Raw genomic sequence first — 16,808 nt, 5'->3', positions numbered from 1 at the left:
TTTGTTTTGTTTTAATTTTCTGACATCACTTGTAACAAAACTGGCATAAAGTGGTCCCATTTTCTCCAGGGTATTATTTCTGTGGCTTAACCTTTCTATCCTTCGAAGATCCCTGGTCTCTCATTACCAATCCAAAATATGTAATTAATCTTTCAGAGACTTTCAGACCAGTTCTCATTCTGCTTTGCAATTGAATTAAGATGTTTTTACATGTTGTTTATTTAGATATTTGTAGTGCTTTATTAAAGTAACATGTTTGTTTTTGATGGGTCTACAGCCAAAAAAATATAGTTATCCCCTCAAGTCTCCTGGTGTTCGTCCATCAAACCCAAGACCAGGTACCATGAGACACCCCACACCACTGCAGCAGGAACCAAGGAAGATCAGTTACAGCCGCATCCCTGAAAGTGAAACAGAAAGTGCAGCATCAGCACCTAATTCTCCACGGACCCCGTTAACACCTCCTCCAGCTTCTGGTGCTTCCAGTACCACTGATGTGGGCAGCGTGTTTGATTCTGAGCATTCAAGCCCTTTTCACTCAAGTAGGTGCTAAAATGACAATTTCTTTAAAGTCCTTAAAAAATTACTCATTAGTGATAAACTTTCTTTTGTAATGAAAAAAGCTTGAGAAACTCTAGCTGTTTTTTATATAATCCTTTAAGATGTTCAAAGTGTTTTATAAATTATTATTTTTAATATGGTCAAATAAGCATGTCTCACAGTTTATTCAACATCCTTAATGAATCTTAAATAAACCCTACAGTAATAGTCTGTATATCATCCATAATATAGTTCAGGTGGTAGCCTACATTCTATGATCATACCAGTGTTCCCAATAGGACCCCCTACATTACATAAATAATGTAAACCATTGCTACGTTATTTATTAATATAAATATACATAAATATGTAATATATTAAATGCTATATATAATGTGTGTATACATAATATGAAAATATACATAATATATAAAAATATTTTTATAATAAGCATAGTTCCTAAGTAGTATTCCTTTGGAACAAAAAGTCCTTTTGTCAATCCAATACCAAGTCCCTTACAGTATTTGTTAAATATAACTTGTCTTTCTGGTCTTCAGCTTAATTACTTAAACTTACAAAATATCCATCCATGTATGTCTGTTTGCTAACTGAAGATATTTGGAGACACCATTTTACCTACCTAGAATATAGTATTTCCTATGGTAATTTCCTAGAGGTTTTCAAACCTCTCTCTAAAATTCTTCAATGACCATGTATCTATGTTTCTGTAGGAAAATGAGATCCCAGTTTTATACTGGACTAGCTTAAGATATGTTGAAACTGAATAGTGACTCATTTCTTATTTAATCCTTCCCCCTTTTAACTATTAACAAAATTTAATTTTTTTTATCCATCCTACAATTCCAAAGTGATTCAGTCATACTTCACTTCATGTCACTGAACCACTTAATGACATTAGATGGAATACGCCAGTAATGTCACTTTCCCATCAGTAGATTATAGTAGCATAGATGTTATAGTGAAGATCTATGTGACTGACATTTCAAACTCCAGCAAACTTAAGTACAGTGAAATTGCAGTTTAATAAAAACAAAAGAATCATCTAAGAGCTTTGTAAAAATTATCACTGTAATGAGATTTGGCCTCTTCTGATAAATTGTGCAGCAACCTGGCAGTTTTAAATTACATTACATAATTTGGTTGTTTTTAATGTTCCTTTGGAAAAACTACTGCTTTACAGCCAGAAGGAAAACATAAGATTCCTTTTGTTTTTTTAACATTCAGTGTAGTTTAAATAAACTCAGAAAAGTGAGCTCTCTTTATTTTTATTGCAATAATTATAAAGCCTTTATATTACAAAATATATATATAAAATCATAAACAGGATGATTTCAGAGACGCCTGGAGAGACTTACATGAACTAATATAGCATAATGAATATTATTTTTTCACTTGCTTCATTATCATTTTAGAAATCTGTTCTTATAGAGAAAACAAATATTGGCCTAACTACCATCATTCTGCCTTTATCTCTAGGGTTTGAATGTTTTTAATTCCCTCACCCTGGGGGGAAGGGGGAGGAAGAAAGGAGGAGGGAAATAACACAGACTTATTTTGAATTTTGTTCAATCAATAGTTTCATTGGTATGACTGTTTCCTTTACTGATGCAAAGAACAACCTTTTTCTCATGTGATTTTTCTCCATTTTCCCTTAAGTCCTCCAAAGAAGCTCAAAGTTCTAAAGGTCTTGCTTTTGTTCCTGTAACATAGGAGGGAGTGAGTGCCATTCTATCACAGAGTCTTTCTTATGGCTCTTTTGGCTGCATGTTTAACCTGTCTCCATTGTTGGTCATGTACTTCCTCATCATGGTGGTTTTTTCTCTTATTTTCTAGAGCTATCATGCATTTTCATTCCCCCTCAGATTCTTTGTGATTTTAGTGTTTCAAGAATCTGTATACATTACAATGCCATGCACAGTGCCATCTTGGGCTGGGAAAAGCCTATTTAAAGAATCTCATTTTCATTCTTTTGTTTGGATTTTTCAGAAGACACCCTCCAGGAAGAGTATTCAAGGATATATATTTTTTCCCAAAGAATCAGATATTTCCTTAAATAAAACACACACACACACACACATATATACATACACAAAGGATCTTGTATTTTCTATACCTCTTATGTCCATTTTGGTATCATAAAGATGAGGTCTATATTGAAAATTGTCTACATAAGCTTGTCTCTTACATTATTATATTTTCTTTGAGGAAACCCTACTTACATGTATAATCTATTATCATAAAACATTTTCCTGATTCTTTCAAAGGGTCATGAGGAAGTTTGTTTTTATTGTTATATGTAATTACATTTACACAGTCTTCCATCACTCTACAAAATGCCTGTAGTCAGTCCAAGGTACTTTGGTTCCTGTCTCTCACTACTTCAGTAAGTCTGAGACAGTTTATGACTAATTTCAGCTCCTTTTTTATGATTACGGTTTTCATCAATTAAAAATTCTCTCTATAACATTAATGCCTTTGTTTTCCCCCAGTAGAATCTTATTAAACAGGTCAGGTTAAACTCTTGTGATTCCACAACCTTCTCCCTTGATAATTTCTTATCTAGTTTTTGTCTTGACCTTTGCCCAAATCAGATAAGTGACCTGGCTACAAGTAAAGGATTCTGGAATCACTAACCACTCAATTTCTATCTATTAAGATGACTTGAGTTTCATGTTTCTTTTTTAAATAACTTCATTTGTTGCTCAGTATATCCATGCCTTCTTAAAGATATTTTTCATAATTTCAACATAGTATGTGGCTTCTTTCCCTATTTTCACATTGAAAATTATGAGGAATCAAGGTATAAGTTCACTTATTTTGGAAATTTTTATTGTCCTTTTTAGAATTTCTCTAAATTCTCTACAATGAACATTGGTACTGTAATTTTCATGCTCATTGTTAATAGATGAGTACATGTCCCAAGAAAAGATATCTAGTATTACTTATTTTCTAAATTGACTATTTCATTTGTCTTCAAGCCATCATTCAATTTAGCTGTACCATTCTTATGTCTTCTGGTTTCTTTTATAGTGAACATAAAAGGATGAATCTAGTTTAGCTTCCCCAGTAGTTTTTCTCCTTAATAGATGTTAAATAAAGAGTACATTTACATTACATAGAATTCCCAATCCCTCTATTTTTGTCGGCCTGCATTTTTTATTTCCTTCACAGGTTAATTGTACACTGTTTCAAAGTCCGATTCTTTTTGTACAGGAAAATAACTGTATGGACATGTATACATGTATTGTATTTAACTTATTCTTTAACATATTTAACATGTATTGGTCAACTTGCCATCTGGGGGAGAGGGGGAAGGAGGGGAAAAATTGGAACAAAAGGTTTTACAATTGTCAATGCTGAAAAAATACCCATGCATATATCTTGTAAATAAAAAGCTATAATAAAAAAATAATAATAAAAGTAAGAAAAAAAAAAGCGTACATTTACAATGCTAACAGTTTAATATGAATCATTTCCTGTAGGCCAACCTTCTGATACAACTAGCCCTTCCCATTTTTGGACAGGTTGATTCGCAGGACAGCAAATATAGTCAAGAACTTAAATCAGTTGATAGTTGACTCAATTATATGTGTGCGTTCATTTAAAATATTTTTCTGTGGTACAATCATCCTAATTTGTTATCTGAACATAAGGTAAGCTTGTATTCTTGTGTTTAGCAAAGCATTTCAAAGAAAGTCCAAATACTTTTAAACATTTCCATTGCAATCTTGTTTAAATACTTGATAATCAGGTTTTTTCAAATACTTGAGAACAAACTTTTTTTTCCTTTATTAAAACTTTTTATTTTTCAAAACATATGCATGAACAATTCTTCAACATCAGCCCCTTGCAAAATCTTATATTCCAATTTCCCCCTCCTTCCCTCATCCCGTCCCCTAAATGGCAAGTAGTTCAATATATGAGAACTAACTTTTTAAGCATCATCAAGCAGCTTAATAACTTCTAGTTTACATGATGAATAATTTGTGTAATATACAGATTTTATTTGTTCATTAATCATGATATTTACTAATTTAAGTAAATAGAAATGAAAGTAATGAGTTATTTCTTTTTTTAAATCTTCTATAATTTGAAACTTTAGTTAATTTAAACTGTTTTTTTTTTCTCTGCTTAGTCTGGGTCAGTAAGGTTTTTATTCTATTAGAAGATATTAGAAGAGTTCTAAACTCATCAGAGCTTTCTTGCTAAGCAGTCATACTTCAGGTATTTATAGGTAGAACACTTCTGGAGAAGCTTTTTTCAGGTACTCCTGGTCAATGTAAGTTGTCTCTGATAAATTTAGAGAGATAGTGATCATTTTAAGTGGATTTAACTCCCAAATCATTACCAACAATTTCATTTAATGATTGCATGATAATAACAGTTCTAACACCTCTTCCCTAAAAGCATTTATAATTCTAAGGCCACTTTAACAGCAGCTATCAGGTAATAAAATTAAATAAAAAATCAGCTATTTCTCCAGATTTTTCCAGAATAAGTTTGCTATATTTAAAATTTTATTTTGTTTGTATAGTATTTTTTATGAACAACAGCAGGTCCCTTGTAGGCATGGGCAATATTTTGGTTTCATTTCAGTGCCTCCTGCCTAGTAAAGTGCTCCATGTGCTGGCAGAGTTCTTAGATTAAGAAAACAGCATCAGCTTTGTACCTACTTCAAAAGAAGAATAGTTTTTAAAATTAAAATTTGTAGTTCTTGAGCATCTTGAAGGGAAAAATCATTGAAATGAGAAGAAATGCATCAGCATATATTTAAGAGTATCCAGTTGAGCTGAAAAGAATTTTAAAAAGAAAGCCTATGGAAACACTCATCTTTATAAACTCAGGTTATTACTTTTTTAAAAATTGGAATTAATACAATACAGGGGTTCAAATAATGAAATGACTAAAATCAAAATAATACAAAACAGTCCAATTGTTTCAGTAATTTTTAACAATTAATTCAAATCATCCTATATATTGTCAATTGCTTCATTGTTTTAAACCAAAAAAAAAAAATCTCACCATCTTTTAAAGATCCATTCAGTTAAAGCTTTAAAAATTGACTTGAGAATTTTCAGGGTTCTAATTATGGTGCTATCAAGATGCCATGAGATTTGTACTAATGAATTTCTCATTTTCTTACTCAAATTTTCCTTTAGTTTGGTAGCTGTGGTATCTGGTTTAGAGAAGTGAAGCCTTTAAGTGAAGCCTTCCCCTGTTTGTTTACCCTTGATCATAAATGATTTACTTCAATATTACTATCGTTTATATGAAAATTTCATTTTAGAAGCAATATATTAAAGGAATAAATTAAATATATTACTTTTATTTGTAAAGTATAGAATTTTCAATGGATTTTTCATATTGTCAGGGAAAAGTCACTAACACATCATTAACTCTGTTTTAACTATTAAGTCTTTATCTAATTTTATAGAAATTAACAAAAGCCCATGTTCATGTGTCTTTTAAAGCCAAATTTAAAGATTGTTCAGTAGGATCACAATCACATATGATTTAAAGGGTAAATCTAAACATTCAATTTTTGCAAATTGCATGATAATGGTTATGAACAAAAATAAGAATATAGAGAGTATCTTTGGAGATTTGTTTTTTTTTTCCCTCCAAAGACTGAAGCATGACCTCATGACTATATCCCTATAATAGCTGTGAATAGATTACACTAAGTGTTTTATTTCCCTTTAGTCCATTGGCAGGATAAAGGATTTTTTGCCTTAATCCTGGATACATTTCATAAAAGTGGCAATGATACCAAAATGTTAATATATTGGTTCAGTTTTGTTCCTTTTTTAATTCTTTTTTTTTTTTTTGCTGAGGCAATTGGGGGTTAAGTGACTTGCCCAGGGTCACACAGCTGGGCAGTATTACGTATCTGAGGCCAGATTTGAACTCATGTCCTCCTGACTTCAGGGCTGGTGCTCTATCCACTGTGCCACCTAGCTGCCCCTCCTTTTTTTAATCCAAGAAAACAAGGTTTAATATTTTGGATACATATGTTTGTACTTTGGTCTAATATTACATTATTTAAGATGAGCAATAATAGAATTTTTGACAAATTTCAGCAAAAAAAAAAAAATCTCGTTTTTCTTGTTTCCTTTTACAGGCAGCGATACCATCTTTATCCAAGTTACACTGCCCCATGGCCCAAGTTAGTATATCTGGTTTAAGTCTCACCTATAATACTTGCTATGGCTTTAGAACTCAAACCAAATATAACTTTTCCTGCTCAAACTTTCCTTGAGTCTGCAGCAGTGGTACCTGACTTAGAACATCTTTTAAGTGAGGCCTTCCCCTATTCTTTTACCCTTGATCATAGATAATTTTCTTCAGTATTACTATCATTTCTATGAAAATTTCATTTAAAAGAAAAATCTTAAAGGGACATATTATATGTAATTACTTTTATTTGTAAAGTACAGACTTTTCAATGAATTTGTATACTCTATTTTGAAAGGGAAAAAAAATGACTAAAAGTCATTCATCACTAATTAAACCAAATTGTGCTAAGATAAGGTAACAAAGTTTAGTCATATGATCACTGCCCTAGAACTGGGTTATAATTCCAAATCTACCATTTAAATACCTGGGTTTTAATGTTTGCATGTTTTCATTTTCCCTTCATTAAAATGTGAAACTGACAACAACCCTTACTTCATCCCCAAATTATAATGAGGATAAAGAAGATAATATGAAAATGCCTTTTAAAAAGACATATTTTACAGGGGATGAAATTAAGGTCCCTGAGACCTTTTTAAAGGTCCCTTAGAAAATATATAGCACAGTATACTTCTAGACTCTCTATAGAATCCAATATTCTATCTAGCTTTAAAAAAAAACCAATTTATTTTAAGAAAAACTTAAATCTGTATTTATTTGTAATTTTTTTTTCATGTTTTAGTTAAATAACATTTAAAATGCAAATCCTAAATTATAATCACTACAAAAATTCTATGCCACTTATAATTTTTATGTTAAGACAACTGACACATCAATAAATCAACTAACATAATCAAATGTATGTAGACTTTCTCCAGACTCTGAAAAGGAGTTTAAAGATCATCTAGTCTCATATCTTAATTTTGCAGCTAGGAAAATTGATACCCAAGAAAGATTGTGACGTGGACAAAATTATAAACACAGACACCTATATTAAGCCGTATGGCTTAATGAGTCAAGTCTTAGTTTTAAATAAATTATTAAATTTGATGGTTTCTAAGAAAACATAAGTGATGAAATGTAGCTGTCAATATTAAATGTTTAACTTTGAATACTAGAATACTAACAAATATGATTGCTTATGGAAAATCATGAAATTTTTATGGTTAGAAAGGACCATGAAAATTATCTAATCCAACCTCTTAGTCTGAAAATAAACTAAGACTCTCAGTTTATTTTGGGTCATACAACCTGTGGAAGTGCCCAAATAAGAAACCAGTGAACACAATCCAGTGTTCCTCTCCCTTTATCACCCTGCTTTTCTCAAGTCTCTATTTACTTGACTCATAATTTTAGTCAATTTGGTTCTTATTAAAAGTTTTATGTTTTTTATCTCAATTTACCAAAAAAAAATTTTTTTTTTTTACCAAATTAACTACTTTTTGGTGTAGTTGATGTTTTTGTTGTTTGAGAATGACCCAGAGATTATTCTAAAACTAAAAGTAATCATACAAAGTGATAGATTGCACTTGAATATTTGTAAAATGCTTTATACATCTCCTTTTAAGCCTAGAACTACTTTATGATATAGGTCCAACAGATATTCATTACCCCATCTTGCATACAGTCAGTCAGCAAGCATTTGTTAAACTCTAGATCTGTCAGTACAAAGATAAAACTAAACATCTCACCATCAGGAACCAAGAGATGTCAAATGATTTGCTGTGGTCATAGATAATAATATGACAGCTGAATTTGAACCCAGGTCTTTTTTATTTCAAAATCCATACTTGCCATGACCTTATTCATCTGTCATTTCCACAGCAATCTTAATCTTAATATTAGGATTAGAGTATAATTCTTCCCCTAATCTGGAGAGAAAGAACCATTTTTCAGAATATAGAAAAAAGATGTCTTCTTTATATCCAAAATTATAACACTTTTAAAACTAGCTCTTAAATTCCATAACATTTATTTGAAAACACTGGTAGAAAGGATTCAGGATCATGTCCTGAGGTCAGCATAAAGGGTCCAGGAGCACAGCAATTAGAGCACATATAAGCACAATAAGAGCACAGCCTTAGAGCACGGAAAGGAAACCCAAGGGCCATCAGCATTACCTGGCTGGGGCTTTAGCAGGCTTTCCCAGCCTGTCTGATCCAAAGGCTGGAAACCAGACTCAATCAAATGGGTCTCACATCATGATCAAGAGCCTGGTTGTGGAAATGCTCTTTGTTCATGAGGCAGATATAGAACAGGATATCTGTTAGGAAGCGCTTTTCTTAAAGCTGTGCTGAGAAATTTTTGCATGTTTAATAGCAATTTGCCTAAAAAGTAAGTGAAATTGGGTGATGGATTTTTTGTGCTGCTTTCTAAAGATCCATATCTTGGGACTTCTGTGAATTTACATTCATAAACATGAGCATAAATAATTTCTTTTAAAAGCAATTGTGTTTAAATGCCCAACAGGATCTGCTTCAGTATCCTCAATAAATTTAACTAAGAGCATTGATGAAATGCCCATCCCCCCACCAGTGCCCCCAAGAAGACGACCAGAATCCGCTCCAGCAGAATCTTCTCCCTCAAAGGTAAACATGCAGCCACATGCTACTGGGGGAAATGGGTGGCTTCCATCGCAATAAGTGCTTTGGTTGTGGGGAGGGAGGTTTTAGGGTCTGATTTCATTAGTGTGACAAAAATTCCCTCCACTGATGTAGCTCACTGAAACCTGTGGAGCTGGTTCTCATGGAGTGGCCAAGTCCCTTACCCATGGCCTACAACTGGCACACGTCAGAAACATGTCTTGACTCCAGGTCTTTCTAACTCCAAGACTAGCAGTGTATCACTTGCTGTGTACTTGCTAAAGCTTAATCACATTGATAACCCTAATTGATGGATGCAGTAACCTTAGATCTCTCCCCTCTCCAGTCCATCCTCCACACAGCTGCCAAGCTGATATTCCTAAAATTCAGATCTGACTGTAATACCTCAAGAAGCTTTAATGGCTCCCTGTTTTCTGTAGGATAAAATATAAAATCATCTAGCATTTAAATTCCTTCCCAATCAAGTTTCAGTCTTTCCAGGCTGATTTCACTTTCCTGGCTCTCACATGAGCTCTGTTCCAGAGCCAAACTATTGTACTTGCTATTTCCTGAACACAACATTCTCTCTCCACGTGAATGCTATTCTCCCTTTCAGATTTGGCTTATGTGCCACGACACCTTTCCTAACGCTCCTTGTGAGACAGACCCTCTCCTGCGCCCCATACAACCCTGTCGTGTTTGTTCCTTTGTTCATTCATTTGTTTCCAACCAGTATGATATCAGGTCACTGAAAGGACCATTGGCTACTATTGTGCACAATAGGAGCTGAATAAATGCTTAAATAAGTTAATGAAAACAAGAAACAATGATGAGTGATTCATTTTCTTTTGACAATGGCTCTTTGATATTAACTCATTCCTCCAATAAGTCCTATACTCTAGGCCACCCACTAAAGAGAATATCATAGCTTAACTACATTAAATAGAAAGCTTTTTGCCCTATTAAGTTGTAAAAACAAAACAAAAAACTGATATCTGATGGAAAGAAAATATCATTATAATAGTGAGATCTTATTATACTGTTACTTCTCTGAACCTCTAAGTAGTAAATATAAAATGGACTTTGAATTAACAATGTTTTTAATTGACTTTAGACTATATTTTTATGTTCTTTCAGTGTTTTGTTGCATCATCATATTTTCTTCATGTAACATTCATAGTGTATATAGCATTGCATTTTTGGTGATTATATAAATACATTATTAATAAATTTCTGTTTTATTTCTTGCATGTTAGATTATGCCCAAACATTTGGATAGTCCTCCAGCAATTCCTCCTCGGCAACCCACATCAAAAGTCTATTCACCACGTTACTCCGACCGGACCTCGATCTCTGATCCTCCAGAAAGCCCTCCCCTTTTACCACCACGAGAACCTGTGAGGACACCTGATGTTTTCTCCAGCTCACCACTACATCTCCAGCCACCCCCTTTGGGCAAAAAAAGTGAACATGGCAATACTTTTTTCCCAAACAGCCCCTCCCCCTTTACCCCACCACCTCCTCAAACACCTTCTCCTCACGGCACAAGGAGGCACCTACCATCACCACCATTAACACAAGATGTGGACCTTCATTCCATCCCTGCGCCTCCTGTTCCTCCACGGCAAAGCACTTCTCAACACATCCCAAAACTTCCTCCAAAAACTTATAAAAGGGAACACACACACCCTTCCATGCATAGAGATGGACCACCTTTGTTGGAGAATGCCCATTCCTCCTGAGTACTCTTGTGCTGGGATAAACGTTTTCCTGGCTCAAAGTCCATTGCTGGCAATGGATGCACTGAACCTGCCAGCACTGAGGAGTTAAACATATACTCCAAACACTAAATACTCTACTTTAAAATGCAGTATCCAGTGAATTGTAAGCCTGATATGTAGTATAAAAAGAATTGGATATTCCTGTTTGGAATGCAGAAAAACAGATGTTGAGTAATTGGACAATTGATTGCACCTAGCGATGGGATAAAGGGACTTTTCTAGCCAACAGGCAGGAGTTGTGTTTGTGTATTGGTTTTTATCAACAAAGGGACAGAAAGTGTAGTCTGGTGTCCAGCAGGCCCATATGGTAACAGTTTTTGTAACTCAAACATTATGCACTTTTTTTTTTTAATCTTAAACAGGGATCTTTTTATCCTTCTTCATTTTCCTTTGCTTTGTTCTCCCTATTTTAGAATATGTTCTTGAAAACCATTAAGAGGACTGTGAGGAAGATCTGTGGTACCTAACCTTGTGTAGAACAAGGCAAGAGCACTGTGTTGCAGTCCTGTTTACAGATTCTAAGGGAGAGTCAGTAACGACGGTGGATTTATGTTTTCCACCCATGTGTCCTTTATGCACTCATTGGTGCTTATCTGAACATAAGAGTACTCATGATTTTCCTTAGTACTGGCAGTATTCTTGCTGACCATCTTCAGAATAGCAACACCACCACCACCACCCCAATATGCACTTAAAACCAGGTCCGATTGCACTGCAGCTGAGTATCAAAGTTTTGCTATTTTTTTTTTTTTTCCTGTCAACAGACTTGAAACCAAGTAAAATATACTGTAGACCACATGGGCAGTTTTTCCCTTTTTAAAAAGCCGTACAATTAACGAGAACTTTTCCAAACTGTAAATATATGATTGTCTCCCCAAGAACAGAAGAGCAAAAAAGAAGTTACAGAAGCGACCAAATCTCCACTGACAAAAGTTTCAAGCCTACACATTTTCTGAGGGGACAGAGATAGAATATCAGGGCAGGCACTTCCTACTGTGAACTTCATGGTGCTATGAAGTCAGCAGTTTGGGCTCAAAAGCCTGGTGTTTCAACAAGAATTTTTCTCCAACAAGATGATAACTAATCCCCACCTTGCCAAAGCAATATTAGAATGCAACAGTTCACCATGAATTAGGAGCTATATTTGATGTGCAGTCCTGACTTTGTACCTTCTGATTGTTCTTTTTCACTTTAGGGCCACTTGTAAGTGCAATAATTGGGGAGGACACATGTTCAGTGATGCTACAGATGGTCAGAAGTTCCTCATTGGCCGGACTCCTTACCAATAACCTTTTTCTGGTAGAATAAGAAATTTGGCAGTCTTTGGAATATATAGGGGATAATTTACATTGCAAAAAGGTGTATTTGTGTTTCTAGAATCAACTGTTGGGATGCTAAACCTAAATCACCATATTTATTGACTCTCCCTCATACAGTGATTAGTGTGGGTACCTGGGCTTCACCAAAGAGGTACTTTTTTTTCTCTGTTTTAAAGAATAATTATAGTGCCAGTCCACAAAGGATTTCTTTTTTGTTATTTTATTTTGGTTTTGGTTTTTGTTGTGTTGTTTTTGTTGGGCTTTTTGTTTGTTGTTTTATTTTGCCAGAAAGCATAATCGGGTATTAATTGCCTTCTTCACGCAAGGAACAATGAAAGTCTTATGTCATTAAATGACAGTGGAAATGAAAAAAATAATGCTATTGTCAATTAAATATGCTACTCACTTTTAGGAGACTGTTAAGCCTACGCTAGTTTGTCACCTCCCTCCAACCCCCTCAAGGTTTACTGATAATCCATTTCATGGCTCATAGCTGTACTGCTTTTAATGAAGCCATGGAAATGCAGGCACTCAATGTGAAAAGGAATACTTGCTGGGCATCAATGACAAGTGTCATGTTTGATTAACAGCTGAGTAATCGGCATCTCGAGATTACCTTGCAGTTGCTTCAATCATGTGTATATAATGAATGTTGCATAAATATACTTGGCAGGTTCATTTTAATTTAATTGAAATAAAGATGCAGATATTTCATTTGGCTGTCATACATTAAATTATTATATTGACAATTACTTCTTATTTCTCTCTGTTGAAAAGCAAAACACTAAAAGCAGCTAAAAGCACATGTGGTACACCTTTGCTTCTAATTCAGGATGTCTTTGTTCTTAATGGTTAAAAAAAAAGCTGTTGAAAGAGAAGCTAGTTTGGCATGTGAAAAAGTTTGGTTGAAATAAGATGATTGTAACTTTTAAGGGGAACTTTGTAAGTTTTAACATTTTCCAGGCACCATGTATGCAGTTTGTTAAAGTTTGTCTTAAATATTCTACCTTTCTTAAGGTCTTTTGATATATCAAGACTATATAAGACAACATCTACCCTCATCATTAGTTATCATACTATGGCTTATCCATTAAACCTGTGGACTGCTTTTCTGATTCTAACAAATACTGTGACAGTAATGCATGTCAGATATTGATTTTTTAAAAAGAAGCAGCTTAATTAATCTCCAATATGTCTATGAAATGTGCATTATTTCATCCTTATTTAGTGAGTCATGAATTCATTAGTATCTGCATGTTTCATCTGTACCTAAAAGAAGCAACATTTCAACAACACTGTTGACTATGCTATTGGGGGCATTTTTAGCAGTGATATACATCATGGTGGAAATATGCTCTTTTAATCATTTTCTGTGGTGTTCATTACACCATGATCATAAAATTTTGTCTTTAAATTCCAGAAAATTGATTCTGTCATCATTAAGCAGCACATCTTATCATCAGTAGATCATCTCCAGTTGTTAGAGTTGAATCCCTTTTGTTTAATATATGTAATATTCCTGTTTGGCTAGTTGTTTTTTTTTTCCACTTTTTTAAATGAAATTGCTTTTCCTTTTTAAAAATTCCCCTTAAAAATTGAGTCACAAATTCATCTTGGCTATAGATCATCCACTAGCCCACAACAAAGTGATTATTGTGGCTTCAATCATTATTTATTAATAAATGTGTAATTCATTGGTTTGAATATAGACTGTACTTCCCCCCCAAAAAAATCTGGTTTTTAAAACAATCAGTATTAATTTTTTACAATATATATTTTTTTTCCCTTTCAGAAAGATCTCTCTTTCGTTGGGGGAAAAGAGGTTAGGATACCTATATTCAAACCAATTCAGGTAAGGAGTACACATCCAGAAGTTCTGATCATTTTAAACCATGCCCTCATTGTTCTCTGTCTTTGTCTCTCTGTTTGTCCTCTGTCTCTTCTCTCTCTCTCTCTCTTTCTTTTTCCTCTCCCCCCTTTTTTTTTTCTCTCTCTCTCCCCCTTCCTCTAGCTCTCTTTCTCCTGACTTCATCTTTTTTCCTTCCTTCTAGGTTAACTCTTCCCCCAAGTACCCTTTTTCCCATTGGATATTAAGAACTATTTAGGGGCCCCATACACATCAATGATGAATAGTGGGGATTCATTTTGAAAAGATATATAATCCCTTACACCCCCCAACACCCACCTTTTGAAAAACAAAAGTGTGATTGGAAGGTTAAACCAGATGTCAAAAGGGCAATACCCTAATAGTGGTTTAGTGCTTTTTCCATTTTATATGAAAATTCAAATTGGATCTCCTTAGGTGAGGAAAACTCAGCTAATGGAATTACTTTTAATAACTTATAAATAATGAGTGACCTAGAAAAGTTTTAGGTGGGTAAAAAACTATCTTTGAATAGATTTACATAGCACCACAGACTATAGATTGCAAATCCAGAATTACAACTCCATCATATGCCTTCTGGGAGAGCATCATCAATCTTCCAACCTTATTTCAAAATAAGGAATACACTTTTTTCCATCGAGGGAAAAAAAAATAAATGGTGAAACAGTGATGCCAAATCTTTAAATTTCATTTTATCTTTGATAGGCTGATATTCATTTAACATAATAAGATCACATTTATTTTTAAAACTATATGCTTTTGAAAATACAAATATATGAAAATCATAGGTTTCTGGATATAGTGACAGATTTGAGATAAATTCCACATTTTTTTCTCAAGATTACACTTCTAGGAAACATAAAGAAACAAAAATATACATAATTTGGGGTTGTCAACAATACATTATTTTTGTGGGTAACTTAGTGTGCATTTAGTAACCTGAGTGTTTTACTGAATTTCTTGGAAAAATATGCTCTCCCAGAATGGTCCCATATTTATAACTTCCAGTTGTGGTTTGTTGTTGTTGTTGTTGTTGTTGTTTTCATAAATGGAAAATGGTCTTATGCCACCAAAAAAAAACAATTAGGATGTATGATCACTGGCATCTTGCTGCACTTGGGAAGCTGATCCTACATAAATATGTATTTCTCATCGATGCAATTATAATTCATACCAGTGGCTCTATAATAAGTATTGGGTTTATTCCAACTGTACTTATTTGGGAAATCATGTACTTTAATAATCACACAGGAACAAAAGTAAACATTTGTTCTAAGATATTCTGCTGCTGTGAATGGTTCACTTAAACTTTTTAGTCTTCATGTCCTTTCTCATCTCTCTCTTAATATTGGTTTCAGGAGAAAGGGAGAGTTATGCTATGTCTTTTTTTTTTTTTTAAAGAAAGAAAACGAGGGGAGGGGTGATTTGTGTAAGTCAATGTATTTCTTTAATATTTCTCGCTTTTTAAGTATTACATTTCGAACTGTTAGAATCATTTCAAAATGCTTGAAACATGGGCTGTGAAGAAGTAATTTTAGGTCTTTAAAAAAGAATTATGTGGCTCATACAAAAGAAAATGTAATCTCCAAAAGCACTTGTAACTTGTTTTGTAAGTTTCATGCCTTATTTTCCATTTTTGACACCTTAAAGTGCATTTTCTGTCAACTGTGAGCAAACTCCCCTTTTGCCTTTAATGAAAATAGTGCATTAAGTAGCCAACTGCTGGGAAATTGCAAAGGTGAACTTAATTTTAAGGGCAGCCCCCTGGCCTGTCCCTCAGTAAACCAGGACAATGACGGACAGGATGTCATAGGCTTGAATGACTACATGGAGACAGAGCCTGTGCAAGATGCATGCCACTTTCCGTAGCTGCCAAATGTGCCTTTTATTAAGAACATCTGTAATTTTTTTTTTCAAAGCAAGTCAGCATTTGGGGGCAGGGAATACCTGGGGTGCAAATAATATCTGGTTAAGCCTACCAGAAAACAAGCCTTTTTTTTTTTTGTTCAAGGGACTTGTGCAAATTAAAGTTAAGAAGCATTTGTGTAGATATGTGTGTTTTCCCTTTTTTTTTAATGGCATGGTTATTAGCAATGCTAGTGAAAAGAAGACAAAAAAAAAAAAAGCTGTCGGACTTAATCTAATATAAGAACAATGTGATGATCTCCAGCTGGCATGTCTTAATATGGCCTATGTACCTAATCATGCCTATAGGTAATATTTGTATTCTGTGTCTGCAGCTGTATTGGGTTTGCATTTAAAGTGGTGGAATAATGGCTGTTATTTTTCTGGCATTATTAAGATATGTTCTAAAAATAAAATTTTAAAAAAAGCCTTGTGTAGCCCACAGGTGTATTATTTGGATGTACTATATAATTTCAGTGAGTAGTCTTAAAAATCATTGTTTTAGTGGTTGTCATTCTGTTTCTATTTGTCATCAAGATGTAGCACTAAAGTTAATTTTTCATGGTCCTACTCAACATTAATACCTTACATGAAGGTATTG

At 33.8% G+C, this 16,808-nt stretch overlaps 1 protein-coding gene across 2 annotated transcripts in view; it reads left to right on the top strand.

The window, feature by feature from the left end:
- SOS1 (SOS Ras/Rac guanine nucleotide exchange factor 1) overlaps window positions 1-13,131 on the top strand; it is a 157,834-nt gene extending 144,703 nt beyond the window's left edge. The window contains exons 20-23 of one of the 2 annotated variants that reach the window (XM_003758337.4): window positions 278-542; window positions 6,683-6,727; window positions 9,205-9,323; window positions 10,574-13,131. In XM_003758337.4, the coding sequence (XP_003758385.1) occupies window positions 278-542; window positions 6,683-6,727; window positions 9,205-9,323; window positions 10,574-11,059 (915 nt within the window). In that variant the 3' untranslated portion in view covers window positions 11,060-13,131. The remainder of the gene's footprint in view (window positions 1-277; window positions 543-6,682; window positions 6,728-9,204; window positions 9,324-10,573) is intronic. The other variant, XM_003758336.4, reaches the window with a different exon arrangement.
- Window positions 13,132-16,808: the final 3,677 nt, after the last annotated feature.

The sequence above is a fragment of the Sarcophilus harrisii genome, chromosome 2 (assembly GCF_902635505.1).
Source record: "Sarcophilus harrisii chromosome 2, mSarHar1.11, whole genome shotgun sequence".
Classification (NCBI taxonomy): Eukaryota; Metazoa; Chordata; class Mammalia; order Dasyuromorphia; family Dasyuridae; genus Sarcophilus; species Sarcophilus harrisii.
The sequence above is the reverse complement of the archived record's forward strand: the minus strand, read 5'-3'. Positions and strand labels throughout refer to the sequence as shown.